The sequence below is a fragment of the Myotis lucifugus genome, unplaced genomic scaffold (assembly GCF_000147115.1).
Source record: "Myotis lucifugus unplaced genomic scaffold, Myoluc2.0 scaffold_86, whole genome shotgun sequence".
Lineage (NCBI taxonomy): Eukaryota > Metazoa > Chordata > Mammalia > Chiroptera > Vespertilionidae > Myotis > Myotis lucifugus.
Genome location: NW_005871134.1, coordinates 937,283 through 955,825, shown reverse-complemented (window position 1 = coordinate 955,825; position 18,543 = coordinate 937,283). Strand labels below are relative to the sequence as shown.

Genomic DNA, 18,543 nt, shown 5'->3' with positions numbered 1-18,543 from the left:
ATATGTGCCCTGACCAGGGATCTAACTGGCAACAGTGGCATATTGAGACAACACTCTTACCAACTGAGCTACCTGGAAGGACAGTGCTTTCTTATCGGAGGTGGCATAAGCAAAAGCCAAGTTGAGGATCCATCATTTCAGACCAAAGAACTTGGACTTAGGGCTGGAGCTAAGGAATATTTTAAATAGGAGAATGGTATAGTTTGATGTACATTTTAGTCTAAACTAACAACATCTTAGAGAATAAAAAAGAATTATTAGAAATTAAAAAATATTATTAAGTAAATAAATTCACAAGGATTAAAAGCCAAATACATCTAAGAGCAAATTAATGATATAAACTATAAAAAAAGATGGAAAATTGCCGAAACCGGTTTGGCTCAGTGGATAGAGCGTCAGCCTGCGGACTGAAAGGTCCCGGGTTCGATTCCGGTCAAGGGCATGTACGTTGGTTGCGGGCACATCCCCAGTGGGAGATGTGCAGGAGGCAGCTGGTCGATGTTTCTCTCTCATCGATGTTTCTAACTCTCTATCCCTCTCCCTTTCTCTCTGTAAAAAATCAATAAAATATATTTAAAAAAAAAAAAAAGATGGAAAATCGAGAATAAAGGACACAGAGGGTTTAGGCAAGGAGATTCAAGAAGATTCAGAGAACGGAGGCATTAGAGTGAAAAATAATCAAAGGAAGAATTTGGAACCTTCATAATTGCTGGTGGGAGTGTACAATGGAGCAGCCTTTGTGGAAAAGTCTGGCAGTTCCTCAAAAGGATAAGCATAGAGTTACCATCTGACCTCGAAGTTCCACTCCTCAGTATATATCCAATAGAAATAAAAACATACATTCACACAAAAATGGGTGCGTGAATGTTCATATGAGCATTATTCATAATAGCCCCAAAGGGAAACAACCCAAATGCCCATCAATTGATGAATGGATTTTTAAAAACGTATTATATTAATATAATGGACTATTATTTAGACAAAAAGGAATGTAGTACTGATGCCACAATTTGGATGAACCTTGTAAACTTTATGCTAACTAAAAGAAGCTATATACAAAAGACTATATGTTGTATGAGGCCTTTTATTTATTTAACTAAAAGCCCAGTGCATGGATTTGTGCACATTGAAAGGAAATTAATAAGAAGAAATATTTTAGAGGCCGGGGAGAGACCACGGGAGGTTGGCTCCAGGGCATGTCCAGCCCATCTCACCCAGTTCCGATCAGCCAGACCCCAGCAGCAAGCTAACCTACCGGTTGGAGCGTCTGCCCCCTGGTGGTCAGTGCACATCATAGTGACTGGTCAAACGATCAGACATGTAGCGTATTAGGCTTTTATATATATAGATTATAGGGAAAGATTAACCAAATAGAACCAAAACATCTAGAGTGGAGTTTAAACTCTCATAGATTATTTTGTTGCTACTACCTGAAATGGTTAATTTTAACTGTTTCCTCTTCTAAAATGTAAGGCATAGACCAGGGACTTTATTTTGTTCTTCACTGGCTTTTTAAAAAACAGAGGTTTGTGGTCATTAGTCAGAATGATAATTTAATTGATTCCTTATATCTTCCTAGCTCCTTACTGTGTACAAAGAGTTCTTATACCCACCTCACTTCATTTCATTCTCCTAGGGCCCCTCTAAGAATTTTAATTTCTAAGAATTCTTTTTTAACCTCCAGGATGTTGTTAGTTTAAACTAAAATGCACATCCAACTAGGTAGGCAGAGAGCTGCTGTCATTATCCCCATTTTAGAGACGAGAAACGTGTGGCTTAGAGTAGGACAGCCTTGCCCAGGGACACAGGGATAAGAAATAAAAATTTGGGACAAAAACCTATAGCTCTGATTCTGATAGTTGTTAATACTACCACCCAAAGCTTTCACCTGGGAAAACAGAATGTGTTGCTAAGGAAGATGATGAAATCTCCTTCTCTACAGAGTTTTAGAGCAAACAAACCTAGTGTTTATAGTGTACATCAGGTGCCCCAAGGCAACAACCCGATGTGAAGAGGCAGCCAACTTAATTCCCATTTTGGGTTTCTGGTTAAAGTTTGTTGAGAGGAATAGTGGGGAGAAAAGAAACTAGAATAGCCCTAACCGGTTTGGCTCAGTGGTTAGAGCATCAGCCTGCGGACTAAAGGGTCCCAGGTTCGATTCTGGTCAAGGGCATGTACCTGGGTTGCGGGCACATCCCCAGTAGGGAGTGTGCAGGAGGCAGCTGATTCATGTCTCATCGATGTTTCTACCTCTCTATCCCTCTCCCTTCCTCTCTGTACAAAATCAATAAAATATATTTTTAAAAAAGAAATCAGAATAGGAAAATATCAAAATATATGTTTTGAGCCCTGGCTGGTGTTGCTTAGTGGTTAGAGAGTCAGCCTGTGGACTGAAGGGTCTCAGGTTTGATTCCCGCTCAAAAGTGCCTATCTGGGTTGCAGGTCTGATCCGATTACCAGCCCTGTGTTGAGGCTCAAGCGGGAGGCAGCCAATTGATGTTTCTCTCTTTCTCCCCCTTCCTCCCTTCCTTCCAATCTCTCTAAGAAAAAAATCAATGGGAAAAATATCCTTGGGTGAGGATTAAACCCCGTCCCACTCCCCAAATATATATATACACACTTTGACAGGGAAAGAACCTCTATTGGATTGTAGGACTGAAAGTGACTTATTATAATTATACTACTACTTTTCTCCACATTTCTCAAGTGATAAAACTTGAGACTGAAAGGATAAATTCACTACTTATGGTGACCAAAGCTTGTTGCTTCCATGTGCCCAGCACTGAAAGTTTTTAAGTCATGCCCAGTACCAGAGGTCCTGTTGAAAACCATGAGATAACTAGTTTTTCTTACCTTAGTATGTCACATGTGGTAAAAGCTAGCCTGCCACATGGTAACAGTACCTCTAGTCTACTATTCCTCTAGGTAAAATTTTCCACCTATCCCCTGTCATTCTGACCCCCTACTGTCCTCTCTCTAGAGGCCCCAAATGGCAGGCAAAAGGGAAACTCACCCTCTGTCTCCTATATATGATGATGAGCTGCTTCAGGACATAGACCACCCTTTTCATCTTTGTATCTTTATGTCAACAGTATCCATCACAGTATCTTACTGAGCACAGAGTCGGTGCCCTGAAAATATCGGACACTGTTGAATTATGTCTATATGTATTAAAATATCTCTATTGCCTCTTTGGTCCTATGCTGTGATCATTTAATCTCCATCAAACATCTCAGGTTTTGGAGCTATTTTGTCTCATATCTGTGGTATAAACAGCAATGGTATGATATTTTTGCCTGGACCTGCCCCCAAACATGCTGTTCTTGGCCCAGCTTTGTTACAGTTTGCATGTGAAAATCATGTTGCTGAGATTATAGCAGATCCAAGCAGTCATGCTGGTAAGGTTCATTTCAGGACCAGTGAGATGGATAGTAGCCAGTCTTGGGGAGAAAACTCATTGTCTCTTGAGACCAGGGGCTCTGAGGTTCTGTATCTGCAGGTTGAGTCGAGGGCACTGTCGACATAATGAGTGATAGGTTTTGGTAAAGAAAGGAAAAGGAGAGGCAAGCGCCTGCCTGGATTTCCATTAACCGTATCAGAAAGGAGTAAGGAATATAATGATAAACTTTGTAGAATTCCCAACTTCTCATCCCTTCTCTACATTTCGTATTTTATTACCTGTTCAGTGTGGAGAGTAAAATTTATAGACTAAGAAGGAGCTACATGCTTGTCTTCGGGGTCTGGATTGGGGAAGGCAGGTAGGAGAAGTGTAACCTGGCTTCCCAATCCCCAGTTGGCTTTGGATGGGAGGAAGGGACGGAGTGGATAGTGGTAACTGGAAGAGAGGGCAGCCGACTGAGTTCCTGACTGGCTGCACAATGGTGAAGAGCTGGGAGGCTGCTGTGGGTTTCAGAAGGGGTGTCAGGATGAGGTTTCTCTGGTGAGGGGTGGGGAGATTTCGACCCTGGTATCTTAAAGCTGGACCTGATGAGTCTGGCTTTTTCTCCGCTGTCCAGAATGTGAAGACTGTGTCTGAGACCCCCGCCGTGCCACCAGTCTCAGAAGATGAAGACGATGATGATGATGCTACCCCACCTCCAGTGATTGCTCCACGCCCAGAGCACACAAAATCTGTGAGTCTTTGTTATTAAAGTTTGGAGGGGGAGGGGGGGGATGATGCTCGGGGCTTAGAGGTTTTATACTCGGGTAGTGGTCCTTAGATTTAGGAGTTGGTGAGATCACTGAACCAATTTGATTGAAAGGTACTTTCTTTATGATTAAAGACAATAAGTTGTATATATATTTATCATGGGTTTGCAGATAGCCCCAAAGTGTCCTAAATAACTGGTGTATATACCAACCCAGCCCTCGTTAACTTAGTCTGTTCTCCACAGACAGGAAGATATGCAGAATTAATGTTGCTTAGTGCAGGACTAACATAAATTATTCCCGTCTCCTGGGAAGCAACAAATTAGCCGGCTGCAGATCTTTTCTTCTCTGTTAAATGTGCAGCATTCAGCCTCTTAGAACATCATTGATGATACTGAAAGACCCAAGAGAGTTGATAAATACGTTAGTGCTATTAATATGCTGGATATCCGGATGCCTGATATTGGCAGTGATTTTTATTTAACTTCCTAGAAGGTTCTTCCATCTCAGAATAGCCACAGTCCTTCTGCTCTCTCTTTGACAACAGGGGTTCATGCCTTTTACTTAATTTAGCTTCAGTGAGCACTGACCTATTATCAGACGATACTCTGCTAGTGTGTATATATATATATATATATATTTTTTTTTACTTGGACTTTTTTTTATGACAAGAGTTTTGTAATAAAAGAACAATCTAGGGCAGGGGTGGGCAAACTTTTTGACTCGAGGGCCACATTGGGTTCTTAAACTGGACCGGAGGGCCGGAACAAAAGCATGGATGGAGTGTTTGTGTGAACTAATATAAATTCAAAGTAAACATCATTACATAAAAGGGTACGGTCTTTTATTTTTTTTAGTTTTATTCATTTCAAACGGGCCGGATCCGGCCCGCAGGCCGTAGTTTGCCCACGGCTGATCTAGGGCTTAGGGCTTAAACTCTGTGATAATACAAAAAAGGCTGCCTTTGGGTTAAGCATTCAGGAAGGTGGTTAAGCAGAAGTTGGTTGGCTGACTGTGGGAGATGCTGTGGAGGAAATTCAAGGGGATCGGATGGCCTTTTAGGATAAGGATTTATAATCTGTGGAGTCACCCTTTCTTTCTGTAGGTCCTCATAGCAATCGTTTCTATAAAGGCACTGATAATTCCCAATTTATAGAAAAAGAAGCTGAGATTTGGAAAGGTAAATTGATCTACCTAAAGTCTCTTAGTAACCAAAAGAGCCAGGATTGAAAGCAGGTAATTTATTCTAAATCCAGGCTGCTTTCCACCATAGCACAGTGGCCTTTTTGTGTATGCAGGTCTGTGCTGGGAGCCAGAGAAGGAGACTATTAGAAAAAGAAAAGGCAGGGTTTGTACCCTCAATGAGCCATATCAGGAGAACTGAACAAGAAGGACAAGGCATGCCCAGCCGGTGTGGCCCAGTGGTTGAGCATCGACCCATGAACCAGTCAGGGCATATGCCCTGGTTGCAGGCTCGATCCCCAGTGTGGGGCATGCAGGAGGCAGCCGATCAATGCATCTCATCATTGATGTCTCTCCCCCCCCCCCCCCGCTACACTATTTGGAAAATAAAAAATGACAGGGCGTGGAAGTGCAGGCCTGAGGTGCCAGGGATATCCTTTGTCTGTAGGTAGAGATAGAAAATGAAGAAATCATTACGCTAGAAATCAGGAAAGAAGCTCTAGTCTCTGATCTCAATGTCTTCACTTAAGTTCTTTCCCATTTGCACCTATTCAAGTCCTGTCTGTCCTTCAAGATCCAGCTGAAGAACCCCACTTACTGATTCATTAATTCATGAAACATGCATCTAAATGCATGCTTTTTGTTAGGAACTGCTTCAATACAGGAACTCAGGGATGAATGACACATTTACTGTCTTCAGAGAGCTTGTAGACTAGCCAAAAGATAGTTGTGATATTTTTATGAAAAAAATCTGATAAATGCCTAAAATGATCTTCTGGGAAAGGGAGTATAAGTTATCTAAACCTCAGTAATATATAGTTTGCTCACTTTTAAATGACATTTATCCCTTTCTGCCTTGTAGTTATAACTTTTTCACAAGATTTAATTCACAGGAGGATGGGGCAGCATTTTGTACAGCCAGGCAAAGATTCTCAGTAAATGTTTGTTAAGTAAATGAATAGGAAATATAATAGAATTAGCAAAATTTTAAAAGCTCAGTATCTGTTGGGTATGATTTTAATAATTTTACACTTGCATTTAAAACTAACTTGGCTTATTCACAATAGCCAAAAGGTAGAAATAACTTAGGTGTCCATTGGTGGATGAATGAGGCACCCAGAGTTGGGAAATTCTGGAAAGTGGAGTGATGGCTGCCACTCTCATGGCTACAGAATCTTATTTCTGCAAGATGAAAAGAGTTCATGGTGGATGGTGGGAATGGTTATAGAACTATGTTAATTAATTTATTCCTACAACAACCCTATAAAATAGGCATCATTAGTATCACCATTTTATAAATGAGGAAATGGAAGCACAGAGAAGCTAAGTAACCTGCCCAAGGTCATCAAATGGTAAAAATAAGAGTTGGGATTTAAGCCCAGGCAGTCAGATTCTTGAGTCTGTGGTCTAAATGACTACATCCTACTGCTTCTTCAACAAGAACAATTGTAGTTCCTCCTCTGCAAGGTTTCAGGATTTAAAGAGGGAGAAGCTCAAAAGAGATCATGTTGTATTAGTGCAAAGTGCTGTGCAAATACAAGATATTCATTTCAGCTTGGGGAAGAATAGAATTTTGAGATGAAGGGGATTCCCATCCAATGATAGAATTTCCTTTAAATCATTTCTGTTGAGAGTTGTCTAACCTGTATTGAATATGGTCATTGTTCAGACTCTCACTAACCCTTGCCGTGGATACTGAGAGCAAGGAAGGCCATTCCAACCACAGAGGATAGGCCTGGCACAGAGGAGGAGGGACATAGATTTTGACCCGGGAGAACGAATGAGTTTGTTGGGATTTGTTTTTCTGTGGATGTTCTAACGCACATTGAAGAGAGGCTCCTGAGCTTCCCTATGCTAACAGAGGCTGGCCTTGTCCAATTCTTGTGCCAACAATGCAGGTCTACACACGGTCTGTGATTGAACCACTTCCTGTTACTCCAACTCGGGATGTGGCTACATCTCCCATTTCACCTACGGAGAGTAATACCACTCCTCCAGATGCTCTGACCCGGAATACCGAGAAGCAGAAGAAGAAGCCTAAAATGTCTGATGAAGAGATCTTGGAGAAATTACGTAAGCACTTTGTAGCTTTCTGAACCTTCCTCTGCTATATGATTGGTTGAGCGCAACGACAGAATTTTGTTGCTATCAAGATCTCCGTCCTAGGCTTGCTATATGTGGCTGGCTAGCTATGCTGGATATCTTAGCCACAAACTGTGCTTCTCTTCACCCTACCCTTGTTCCCACCTCCTCTGAGTCACTAGCCCTGATTGGATACCACATTAAGATGAGAATGTGATGAGAGGGAATGTGGATAGCTCAAGTTAATATCTAGGTATTTCTCACCCTTAGGCATGGGTTATGTAGATGATAAATAGCTTTTATCTAGTGAATAGTATATAATGTTGTATTGACAAAGGCTGAGGCCTTGTCTATACATGGTGAGAAAGAGTGCTGTGATTGATTTTTTAAAATTGATTATTTGTATGTTTGTCATTGACCTAGGACAGTGGTCGGCAAACTCATTAGTCAACAGAGCCAAATATCAACAGTACAACGATTGAAATTTCTTTTGAGAGCCAAATTTTTTAAACTTAAACTATATAGGTAGGTACATTGTTATTAACTTAATTAGGGTACTCCTAAGCTGGCCTTTACTAAAAATGTCCTCACTCTGATTGAGGTACGTTCGCTGAGGTCGACCCCTTCCAACTCTCCCATCCACACTCGTCTTGTATACTTGTTTCGTCTATCTCCTTTTGTTCATCCTCTCTATATGTCCAAACCATCTCAACATATCTTTCTCAATCCTCGACACTACATCTTTCACTGCACAACGTTCCCTAAAATTAACTTAATAAACTTTATTTAAAGTTTTAAGTCTTAGTTAAACTATAGGTACATTGAATAAAACTTGATATCATACTTAATAACGATATTATTTATTGATAAAATTAAATTCCTTATAATTTACCTTACAATATCCATAAAATTAAATCATGACAATGACTGACAAACACTAATGTGAATAATGGCCTTGCATCTCCTTGGAAAGTTTGGGTAAGTCAGGTTTGTATGTTGTTGTTTTTAATTTTAGGCACGATTCCAGGTTCTCATTAATAAGACGACTTCTCAATTTACTCTTGATAAGGTTCATGCTTGAAAATGATTGTTCACATAAATATGTAGACCCGAATAAGGAAAGAACAGCAAATGCTAGTTTTTTCAGTTGATTATATGTCAGGAATACTATTCCAGGTGTTAAAAATCAACATATCTTCCTTCTCCAGGTCTTTCAAAGCAGACCACTTGTGCTGTGAAATAAGTTCACATTTGTTTTTCTCCAATATTTCTGTATCAGCACAAAGATGTTCAAATTTCGAGCTTCACAGTTCTTTGTTTTTTAAGTCCAGCAATTGCATTTCAAAGTTGCCAATGTCAATATTAAAGGGAGAAAAATTTAATTCTGTTATAGTAGCATTGTTAAAAAAAGGCTAACGTCGCTTTGCTGTTTCTAACGCCACTTCTTCAAAATAGACTCGCCCAGGCCGAAAACCGACTTCCGCACATGGGCCACGAAGTTTCATTCACACTGTATGTGCGCACCCGCACGTGGTATTTTGTGGAAGAGCCACACTCAAGGGGCCAAAGAGCCGCATGTGGCTCGCGAGCCGCAGTTTGCCGACCACTGACCTAGGAGAAGGAAGATCTGCCATCTTGGTTGTAGGAACAACCTTCTCCTCTCCCTTCTCCTCCTCTCCCTTCTCCTTCTCTCCCTTCTCCTCCTCTCCGCCCTATGACCAGAATTGAACCTGGTACCCTTCAGTCCGCAGGCCGACGCTCTATCCACTGAGCCAAACCTGTCAGGGCTCTTCTCCTCTCTTCTTTTTCCCTAGAGGAAGGATAGGAGAAAGGCAGAGGGTTTTGAATCCGTACCAAAAGGAGGGAAAAAGAACTCTACATGGACACAGAGCAGTCCAAGTAAGACCCCATAGGCTTGAAATGGTGTACAAGTTGGGGAATTATGATGTGTTCCAACCATAAAGTGAAAGAAAGGATGGACGGAATTGAGGTTGGAGAAAGGGGTTCCAGCTGTCCTCACATGGAAGTCATTACAAAGCCTCTCTTTCCCACACTCCCTCCTCACTCTCTTTCTCCTTTTCACCAGGTTCATCTATTTGCTTTAAAATATCCCCTCAATTGAAAATTGAAAACAGTTCAGGAAGGAAGACTTGCAACATAAATGGCGTCTGTGAATGCTCTGGAAATTAATCCGTTATGTACATCATTCTTTTTGAGGTTGTTTTATCTTCCTTCTAAAGAGCCCTGACTGGTTTGGCTCAGTGGATAGAGCGTCGGCCTGCAGACTGAAGGGTCCCAGGTTCAATTCTGGTCAAGGGCATGTACTCTAGGAGAGTCTTTCTAATTACCTTTTCCTGTCTGTGCGAAGTACCCTCCCCTGGGGCCCAGTGCTATCCTGTGCTTATCTCTGTCATGGTTCTAGTCATATTGGATGGAAATAATCACTCTGATCCTCTTTTCTAATTAGAGTGGTTCTCAACCTTCCTAATGCCGCAACCCTTTAATACAGTTCCTCATGTTGTGGTGACCCCCAACCATAAAATTATTTTTGTTGCTACTTCATAACTGTAATTTTGCTACTGTTATGAATCGTAATGTAAATTATCTGATATGCAGGATGTATTTTCATTGTTCGCGACCCACAGGTTGAGAACCGCTGGTCAATAGAGGATCCAGAAATTGACCCAAGCCATTATACTCAATTAATATTTGACAAAGGAGGCAAGAGCATACAATGGAGTCAAAACAGCCTCTTTAATAAATGGTGCTGGGAAATTTGGTCAGGTACATGCAAAAAAATGAAACTAGATCACCAACTTACACCATACACAAAAACAAACTCAAAATGGCTAAAGGACTTGAATGTAAGATGGGAAACCATAAAAACCCTACAAGACTCCATAGGCAGCAAAATTGCAGACATATGTCGTAGCAATATCTTTACAGACACAGATCCTAGAGCAAGAGAGACTAAGGAGAAAATAAACAAATGGGACTACATCAAAATAAAAAGCTTTTGCACAGCAAAGGAAACCATCAACAAAACAACAAGAAAGCCCACTGCATGGGAGAACATATTTGCCAATGTTATCTTCAATAAGGGTTTAATCTCCAACATTTACAGGGAACTCATACAACTTAACAAAAGGAAGATAAACAACCCAATCAAAAAATGGGCAAAGGACCTAAATAGACACTTTTCGAAAGAGGACATTCAGAAATCCAAGAGACACATGAAAACATGCTCAAAGTCACTAATCATCTGAGAGATGCAAATCAAAACAACAATGAGTTACCACCTCACACCTGTCAGAATGGCTATCATCAACAAATGACAAGTGCTGGAGAGGATGCGGAGTAAAAGGAACCCTCCTTCACTGCTGGTGGGAATGCAGACTGGTGCAGCCATTGTGGAACACAGTATGGTGTTTCCTCAAAAATTTAAAAATGGAACTGCCATTTGACCCAGTAATACCACTTCTAGGAATATATCCCAAGAAAACAGAAACACCAATCAGAAAGGATATATGCACCCCTATGTTCATAGCAGCACAATTTACAATAACTAAGATTTGGAAACAGTCTAAATGCCCATCAGCAGATGAGTAGATTAGAAAACTGTGGTACATCTACATAATGGAATACTACACTGCTATAAAATAGAAGGAATTCTTACCATTTGCAGCAGCATGGATGGAACTGGAGAGCATAATGCTAAGTGAAATAAGACAGGCAGTGAAAGAAAAATACTACATGATCTCACTCATTTATGGATAATAAAGAACATTATAACTTAATGAACAAAAAGATAGACACAGAGACAGAGAAGCATCGAACAAACTGTCAAATTACAGTGAGAAGGCTGGGGAGTTTTGCGGGGGCGGGGGTTAAGAGATCAATTGAAGGACTTATATGCATGCATATAAGCATAACCAATGGACACAAGACACTGGGGGGTGGGGTAAAGTCATGTGCCGGGGTTTAGGGGAGACCAGAGGAAGGTCAATGGGGAAAAAAAGAGACATATGTACTAGTATTTGTAATACTTTAAACAAGAAAATAAAGTTTAAATTAAAAAAAAAGATCCAGGAAGGTAGAACTCAGTAAAACCAGTGGGTGTGTCAATTTCTAGGACGCAAAGACATTTCTAGGGCAATTATAGCCTGAGTAAAGGTGACAGATGTCAAAGCCAGACTGCAAAAGTCTGGAAAAAGTGATCAAGGATAAAGTGACCAAAAAATGTGTAGGACAATTCTTACAAGGCTTTTAGGCCATCAAGGAAAAGAGAGAAATTTGATTTAGAACACAATTGTCACAATGAGTAATAATTAAGTACCATAACAAGTCAATCACAGATTTCCAAAAGTCACTAAATCTTCAAAAGTATTATAACATGAAAATGGCACTAGTCTAGGAATCAGAAGGTCTAACTTCTAATTTCAAACATCAACTGTGAGAGCACATTCATTGGGGAATAAAAGTAGTTTTGAAAATGGAAAACTATGGAAATATAATTTTGGATCATCCTTCCCCAAGGTACCTATGAAGACGTGGAGAAGATTTAGGAGAGAAAGGAGAGCTAAGGAGAGTGAAACACAATGTCTTGTCCAACCAATGGGCTCAGGGAAAACCATCTTTTATCAATGAGTAGAGAGCTGAAGGGATCCTTCAAACCAGAAACAGAAACATGTAACCAGGCACAGTCTGACTCTGGTTACTGCAAGGAAGTAATTTATTACAGTCAGGCTATAGGGAAAGTTGGCATTGACTTGGTCCACATGTCCCCTCCCATGAACTGCCTCCAGTTGTCAGCTAGAACTGAGCATCATGAAAAAGTTAAACAAGCCTGAAACATCTAGTGAGTAGGCCTGAGGCAATTTTAAGGGAAAGGGTCAAATGTGAGGACAGGAATTCCAGGGACCCACAGCTCCAAACGGTAAGCTCTTCCAACTGACTCCAAATACCCTAAAAACAGGAAATATACCTACAATTCATTTATTCAACAAATAGACTCCATGCTAGGTGTTAGAGATGAAAGAGTAAATATTATTCACCATAATAGCACCAACACTCAACAGAATAAACACAGTTTTGATTGCGAGAGGGTTTTACTTACAGGTGAGAGGGCCAACTGGGGCTCAGGAGAAAAATCTTTATGAGCCAACATGAAAACATCTTTCAAACCAGAAGCAGCTGATCTGTTAACCCACAGCTTGGGAGAAAGCAGAGAACAGTTTCCAGTGGAAGCAATTAGGAACAAAGCAATTGCAACTTGTCAAGTAATACAAAGGCAATAATAATGTAATCTTTTTGAAATAATTTTATTGATTTCAGAGAGGAAGGGAGAAGGAGAGAGAGATAGAAACATCAATGATGAGAGAGAATCATTGATTGGCTGCCTTCTGCATGCCCCCTACTGGGGAGCCTGCAATCGGGGATGTGCCCTTGATCGGAATAAAACCTGGGACCAGTCCACAGGCCAACGCTCTATCCACTGAGCCAAACCAGCTAGGGCCATATAATTTGATCTGAAACTGAGAGAGTGGTGGGCACAGAGAAATACAAAGTACAGCAATGACTCAAAAGATAAAACTTTCCATTATGAGTAGAAAACAACTTCCCCTGGTCCAGGCAAGAAACCCTGGATAGGATTTAGAATGTGGAGGTAGTTGAAACATGAAGGATAGAAGGAGAATGACCAAATCTCATCTGCAACTGGACAGAGTGGAGCATGGATCAGAAAGTCACAGATATATTCAATTCTATGCTCTTGTACGTGCTAGGATACTTTCTCTTGGCTTTGGGGAGGAAAAACAGGGTTTGCTTTTTTTTTTTTTAATGTAACTTTATTTGCATCCACAATATACCCTAAACAAATTCTAACTTCAGAAGCATCTGGTTGATTCTTTTTTTAATTTTTAAAAAAATTTCTATTGTTGAAAGTATTACAGATGTCCCCTCTTCTTCCCCATTGATCCTTTCTAGCCTACTTGCCCCAGGCCTTTGCCACACTATTGTCTATGTCCATGGGTTATGCATATATGCCTGCAAGTTCTTTGGTTAATCGCTTCCCATCCACCACCCAATCAGGAGTGAGTATGCAAATTAACCCAACCAAGATGGTGGTGGCTAGAGAGCTGGAGCAAGCTGGAGGCTTGGGTTGCCCCCGGCGATGGAGGAAGCCAAGCTTCCTGCCCGCCCTGGCCAGCCCTGGCCTCCATTCAAGGCTACAAAGTTTCAATTATAGAAGATAAATAAATCCCAGATACCTGCTTCCCCCCCGAGGCGCTAAAAAAAAAAAAAGAAAAAAAGGAGGGGCTGGGAGCTTGGGTCATGGGGGGCTGTGGCCAGCCTGCAAACAGCCATCAGCCCCTAACCCAGGCTGGCCAGGCACCCCAGCGGGGACCCCCACCCTGAAGGGGCTGTGGCCAGCCTGCAAACAGCCATCAGCCCCTCACCCAGGCTGGCCAGGCACCTCAGCGGGGACCCCCACCCTGAAGGGGCTGTGGCCAGCCTGCAAACAGCCATCAGCCCCTCACCCATGCTGGCCACACCCCCCCAGTGGGGACCCTCACCCCATGGGGGCATGGCTGGCCTGCAAACCACCACAGGCCCCTTGCTCAGGCTGCCCCACACCCCAAGGGAACCTCCACCCTGATCGGGGACACCCTTCAGGGCAAACCAGCTGGCCCCCATCCGTGCACCAGGCCTCTATCTATACTAATAAAAGGGTAATATGCTAATTAGACTGGGAGACCTCCCAGGAGACCTTCCAGATGTTCTTCTGGACAAAGCCATGGTGGCAGGGCCGAGGTAGAGGCAGTTAGAGGCCAAGAGGGGAGGGCAGTTGTGGGTGATCAGGCTGGTGGGGGGCGGTGCCATTGGGGGTAAGCAGACCAGCAGGGGGGCCAGTTGGGGGCAAGCAGGCCGTCAGTGGGGGTCAGTTGGAGGTGATCAGCGGAAAGCACTTTGGACTGGGAGCTGGAAAACCAAACTCCTAATCTTAGCCCTGACACCAGTGTGCTGTGTGACCTTGGGAGGAAGTATCTTCTGTGGGCCTCAGTTTCACCATCTCTAGAATACAAATCGTAAAACTCAGTGAACTCTCTCGTACCTCATTCTTTGCACTTGATGTACTTCCTTCTGTGACCCCTTCTCAACTTTCTCTCCCTACCTAACTCTTATTTACCCTGTAAAAATCAGTCCAGATATCACCTCCTATCTGAAGCTTTTCCAATCTGTATTTTGTACCTCTTTCTGTAAACCTTGCCGTCTAGTGCAATGATTATTATTTTTTCATGGGACTTTATGCTTGTCTGTCTCCTCCATGAAACTGAGCTTCTTGAGAGCAGAGACGGTCTTAACTGTCTCATCTATCTTTTATTCCTAGCACTCAACATAGAGCTTGGCACATGGTCAGCGAGCATATTAAATGAGTAAATGTTTATTGAATGAATGAATTAAAAATTAATAAATAGCTCTTAGGAATTTAGAAATGGAATAGATTACTATGAATAAAGGGTAAGGAGATGAAACTTTTGGGGGAAAGCTTAGGATCTCCTTATATGGTTTTTGGGTATTGGAGGTACCTTTGCCAACTCCAGGGTTTGGAGAAACATGGGGCCTGTTTTGTATCTTGATTTGAGGGGAAAAAAATGATTTTTGGTCTCTGTTTCTTTCACAGGAAGCATAGTGAGTGTGGGCGATCCTAAGAAGAAATATACACGGTTTGAGAAGATTGGACAAGGGTTAGTAGGGGCATTTTCTTTACCTGGAAAAGTGACTTGAAATTGTGTGTACTGGTGCATGTGATTTTGCTTTTGTTTTGCCTCTCAGAAACCTTGTTCTTCTTTCTCCACTTCACCCCTCACCCATTTGAAGGTGTTTTGTTAGGCTGACTTCAGGTTTGGCAGAATTATGCTTAATAGGAGAGATGTGCCATTAGCCAACCATGTTGCTAAAAATACCCCTGCAGTGAGAATTGAAAAACCATTTATTTTCTTAGTATAAAACATGCTTCCCAAATAACAGCTTTGCTTTTTCAGACTAACCCTGTTTACCTGGTGCTCAGCTCTACCAGCACTAATATGAAATGGAGGACTCAATTGCAGACCCTTCTGCTAGTGTAGCAGGACCTGTTTTTCTAGGTGGATAGTCTTCTCCTCTCTGGTTCCTTCTCTGCATCTTGTATGCTGCCCTCAGTGTACTGAGCTTAGAAAATCCTAATTAAGTCCTGTTATGTACCAGGCAATGGGAATACAGCTATGACTCAGACACAGTCTCAGCTTTCAAAGACCTCATGTCTATAGGAGATAGTCAAACAAAGAATTAGAATACAGTTGACCTTTGGACAATACCGGTTTGAGCTGCACAGGTCCATTTATGTACAAGTTTTTCAATAAATACTATAAACGTATTTTCTCTTCCTTATGATTTTCTTTTTTTAGTGTATATATATTTACTGATTTCAGATAGGAAGAGAGGGAGAGAGGGAGAGAGAGATAGAAGCATCAATGATGAGAGAGTGTCATTGATTTGCTGCCTCCTGTGTGCCCCACACTGGGGATTGAGCCTGCAACCACTGGCTCATCCACTGAACCATGGGGGCCGGGCTGCTTTTCTTAACATTTTACTTTCTCTAGCTTACTTTATTGTAAGAATACAGTATACAACACATATAATGGGCAAAATATGTGTTAATTGACTGTTATTAGTAAGGCTTCCGGTCAGCAGTAGGCTTTTAGTAGTTAAGTTTTTGGGGAATCAAAAGTTGTACATAGATTTCTGGCTATGCAGGAGGTCAGTGTCCCTGTGTTGTTCAAGGGTCACCCCTATACTGTGATTTCTTAAAAAGCATTTGGCCATTATTTTGAACAAAAGAAGCCAGACATAAAAGAACAGAAACTCTATGATTTTATTTATATAAATATAAGTTCAAGAACAGGCAAAACTAATATATGCTAATAGAAGCCAGAGAAATCGTTGTGTCTGAGAGGGGAATGCTGATTGGGAAGGGGCATGAAGGAATCTTCAGGGGTGATGTTGGTGGTGCACATGTGTGTATACCTATTGAAAAATCATCAAGTTGTTCACTTAAGATTTGTGCAAATTACTTTAGGTAAGTTATATCTCTATATGAAAAAGAAAAATAATGAGATTTTTATAGACCTACAGAAATAGCTAAAATTAAAAAGAAGCAATAAAAAAATTACTTGGCTTATGGAAAGCTCTCATCTCAGTGTTAGTTGAATGAAAGCATTATTGCTAATGAAGTCATTGAAATTTTCTGTTTTAGTTTTTTCCTTATGATTCCAAAACTTCCTGGAAATAAAATAAAGTATTGTATAATTTACTGATGTTTTAATTATACAGCATTCTACAGCTTACATCAGTTATTTGCATCTATTGTTTAATCCTTAAAACAACCCTGGACTTGCGTGAATCTTATTTTTTTCCTGTTGGAGTGCTTTTTCTACTAGACATGCTTTTGTGAGTCTGAACTGATATAAGGTAGTTAACATCTTGAGAAGAAAGTAAGAGTAATCTGGTATGGCATTTCCTTCAGCTATTTACATTGAGGTACTGAGAATGTAGCAGAATGTACAGACAAGTGTGGGCAAGTTGGGTCCCATCTCTGGAGTTCAGTTTCTTCATCCATAAATTTAAGGGAGAGCAATTGTAGATTCTGTGCCTTTCACGTCCCGAATTTATGATTTTTAAAAAAAATCAGATGTGTGAAGCCCATAAATAGGCAACATCTACAAAATGTGCTTTCCCTGCTTATTTGACAGGTCTGTTAGTGTAAGGGAGGAATTAAATATTTATTAATCACCTGTGCTGATGATTTCACATGCCATGATTTAAAAAAAACACAGATGCCACATAATTATGATGAATTAGTGCTATTATAATTTTTGCTTGTTCTTCTCTTTAAGTCCTGAGGATTTTTTTGCCCCAGAATTCATATCTAAACTTATGTCTATTTAAGGTAGAAACAATCAAGTACTCACCAGTGGGCCGGAGTCGCTTTCTAGACTTCTGAAATCATAGAGATGTCCACCCCCAAGGCCTTTTAAGAATGGCTCATCTGGGAGGATGGGGGAGGATGGGCACAGGAAGTTAGACACCAGCTTTATGACAGAAGATGGCTAGAGGCAGGATGATGAGTCAGTCTGAAATAACTGCCAATGCAAATAATCCAGTCCTTATTTGATAGCCCATATCTTATGATCACAATTTTTTTGGCATGTAGCTAGGGTCTCAACTAAAGAGTGGCGGTTAGGAAGCTGGTGACCATAATTTCTAACTATAAGGCAAACTTACAAGTGACTTTTCTCCCTGAATTGTCCTGACTTCCCTGTGAAGTATAATCTCAGAGCTTGCTAAAATGCTTTTTTTTTGGGGGGGGGGGGCAATACTTGGAATTAAATTTCTTATCTGACATACGACATGTAAAGTTACAAATATTGCTGCATATCATCACCTACAAATATACAGGGTTCATAGTTATAGGCATAAAATGAGGTTTTTAGTTATTTTGGGTGGATATGATTACTTTTCTAGCATTATTCCTAGTACTTCTCTCCCTCCCACTCTCTTTTCTCTTTGTGTGTGAGTGTGAGTGTGTGTGTGTGTGTGTGTGTGCGCCCGTGCGCCTATGTGCACATATATAGTGAGGATGCCTTGGGGCTGGGGTAGAAATATCAGATTTTCTGGGAGCATATGTATTTAAAGAGCATATTTAATATTTAATATTTTATGTTTGAAAAGAATGAAAAATACAAACCTGTTTTATAATGAAATTCACATATCCTCTTGAGAGCATAAATTTAAATTCTCTTATACACTCTTATACTCACTCTTACCTTCACTTTGCAAACGAGGAAAGTGAAGCTCAGAGAATAGCTTGCTCAGGATTGTATATCTAGTAGATACTAGGCAGACGTTCCAGATTGGAACTCGGATCTTGTGGCCACTAGAGCCTGCATGCTCTTTGCTACTACATACGCCCCTCAAATCTGAGAAGGTGGGGTGGGCAGTGGGGAAGACTATTTTTGCTGCTGTTATAAACCCTGTATTGCCAAATTGTGTGTAGATCTGCATTTGACAAGTATCACCTCACGTAATACC

General features: G+C 41.1%; 1 protein-coding gene across 4 annotated transcripts in view; it reads left to right on the top strand.

The window, feature by feature from the left end:
* Window positions 1-18,543, top strand: part of PAK1 (p21 (RAC1) activated kinase 1) — a 75,808-nt gene that overhangs the window by 39,402 nt on the left and 17,863 nt on the right. For all 4 annotated transcript variants that reach the window (XM_023755902.1, XM_014457868.2, XM_006091055.3 and 1 more), the window contains exons 6-8: window positions 4,017-4,133; window positions 7,230-7,404; window positions 15,098-15,161. In XM_023755902.1, coding sequence (XP_023611670.1) covers window positions 4,017-4,133; window positions 7,230-7,404; window positions 15,098-15,161 — 356 coding nt within the window. The remainder of the gene's footprint in view (window positions 1-4,016; window positions 4,134-7,229; window positions 7,405-15,097; window positions 15,162-18,543) is intronic.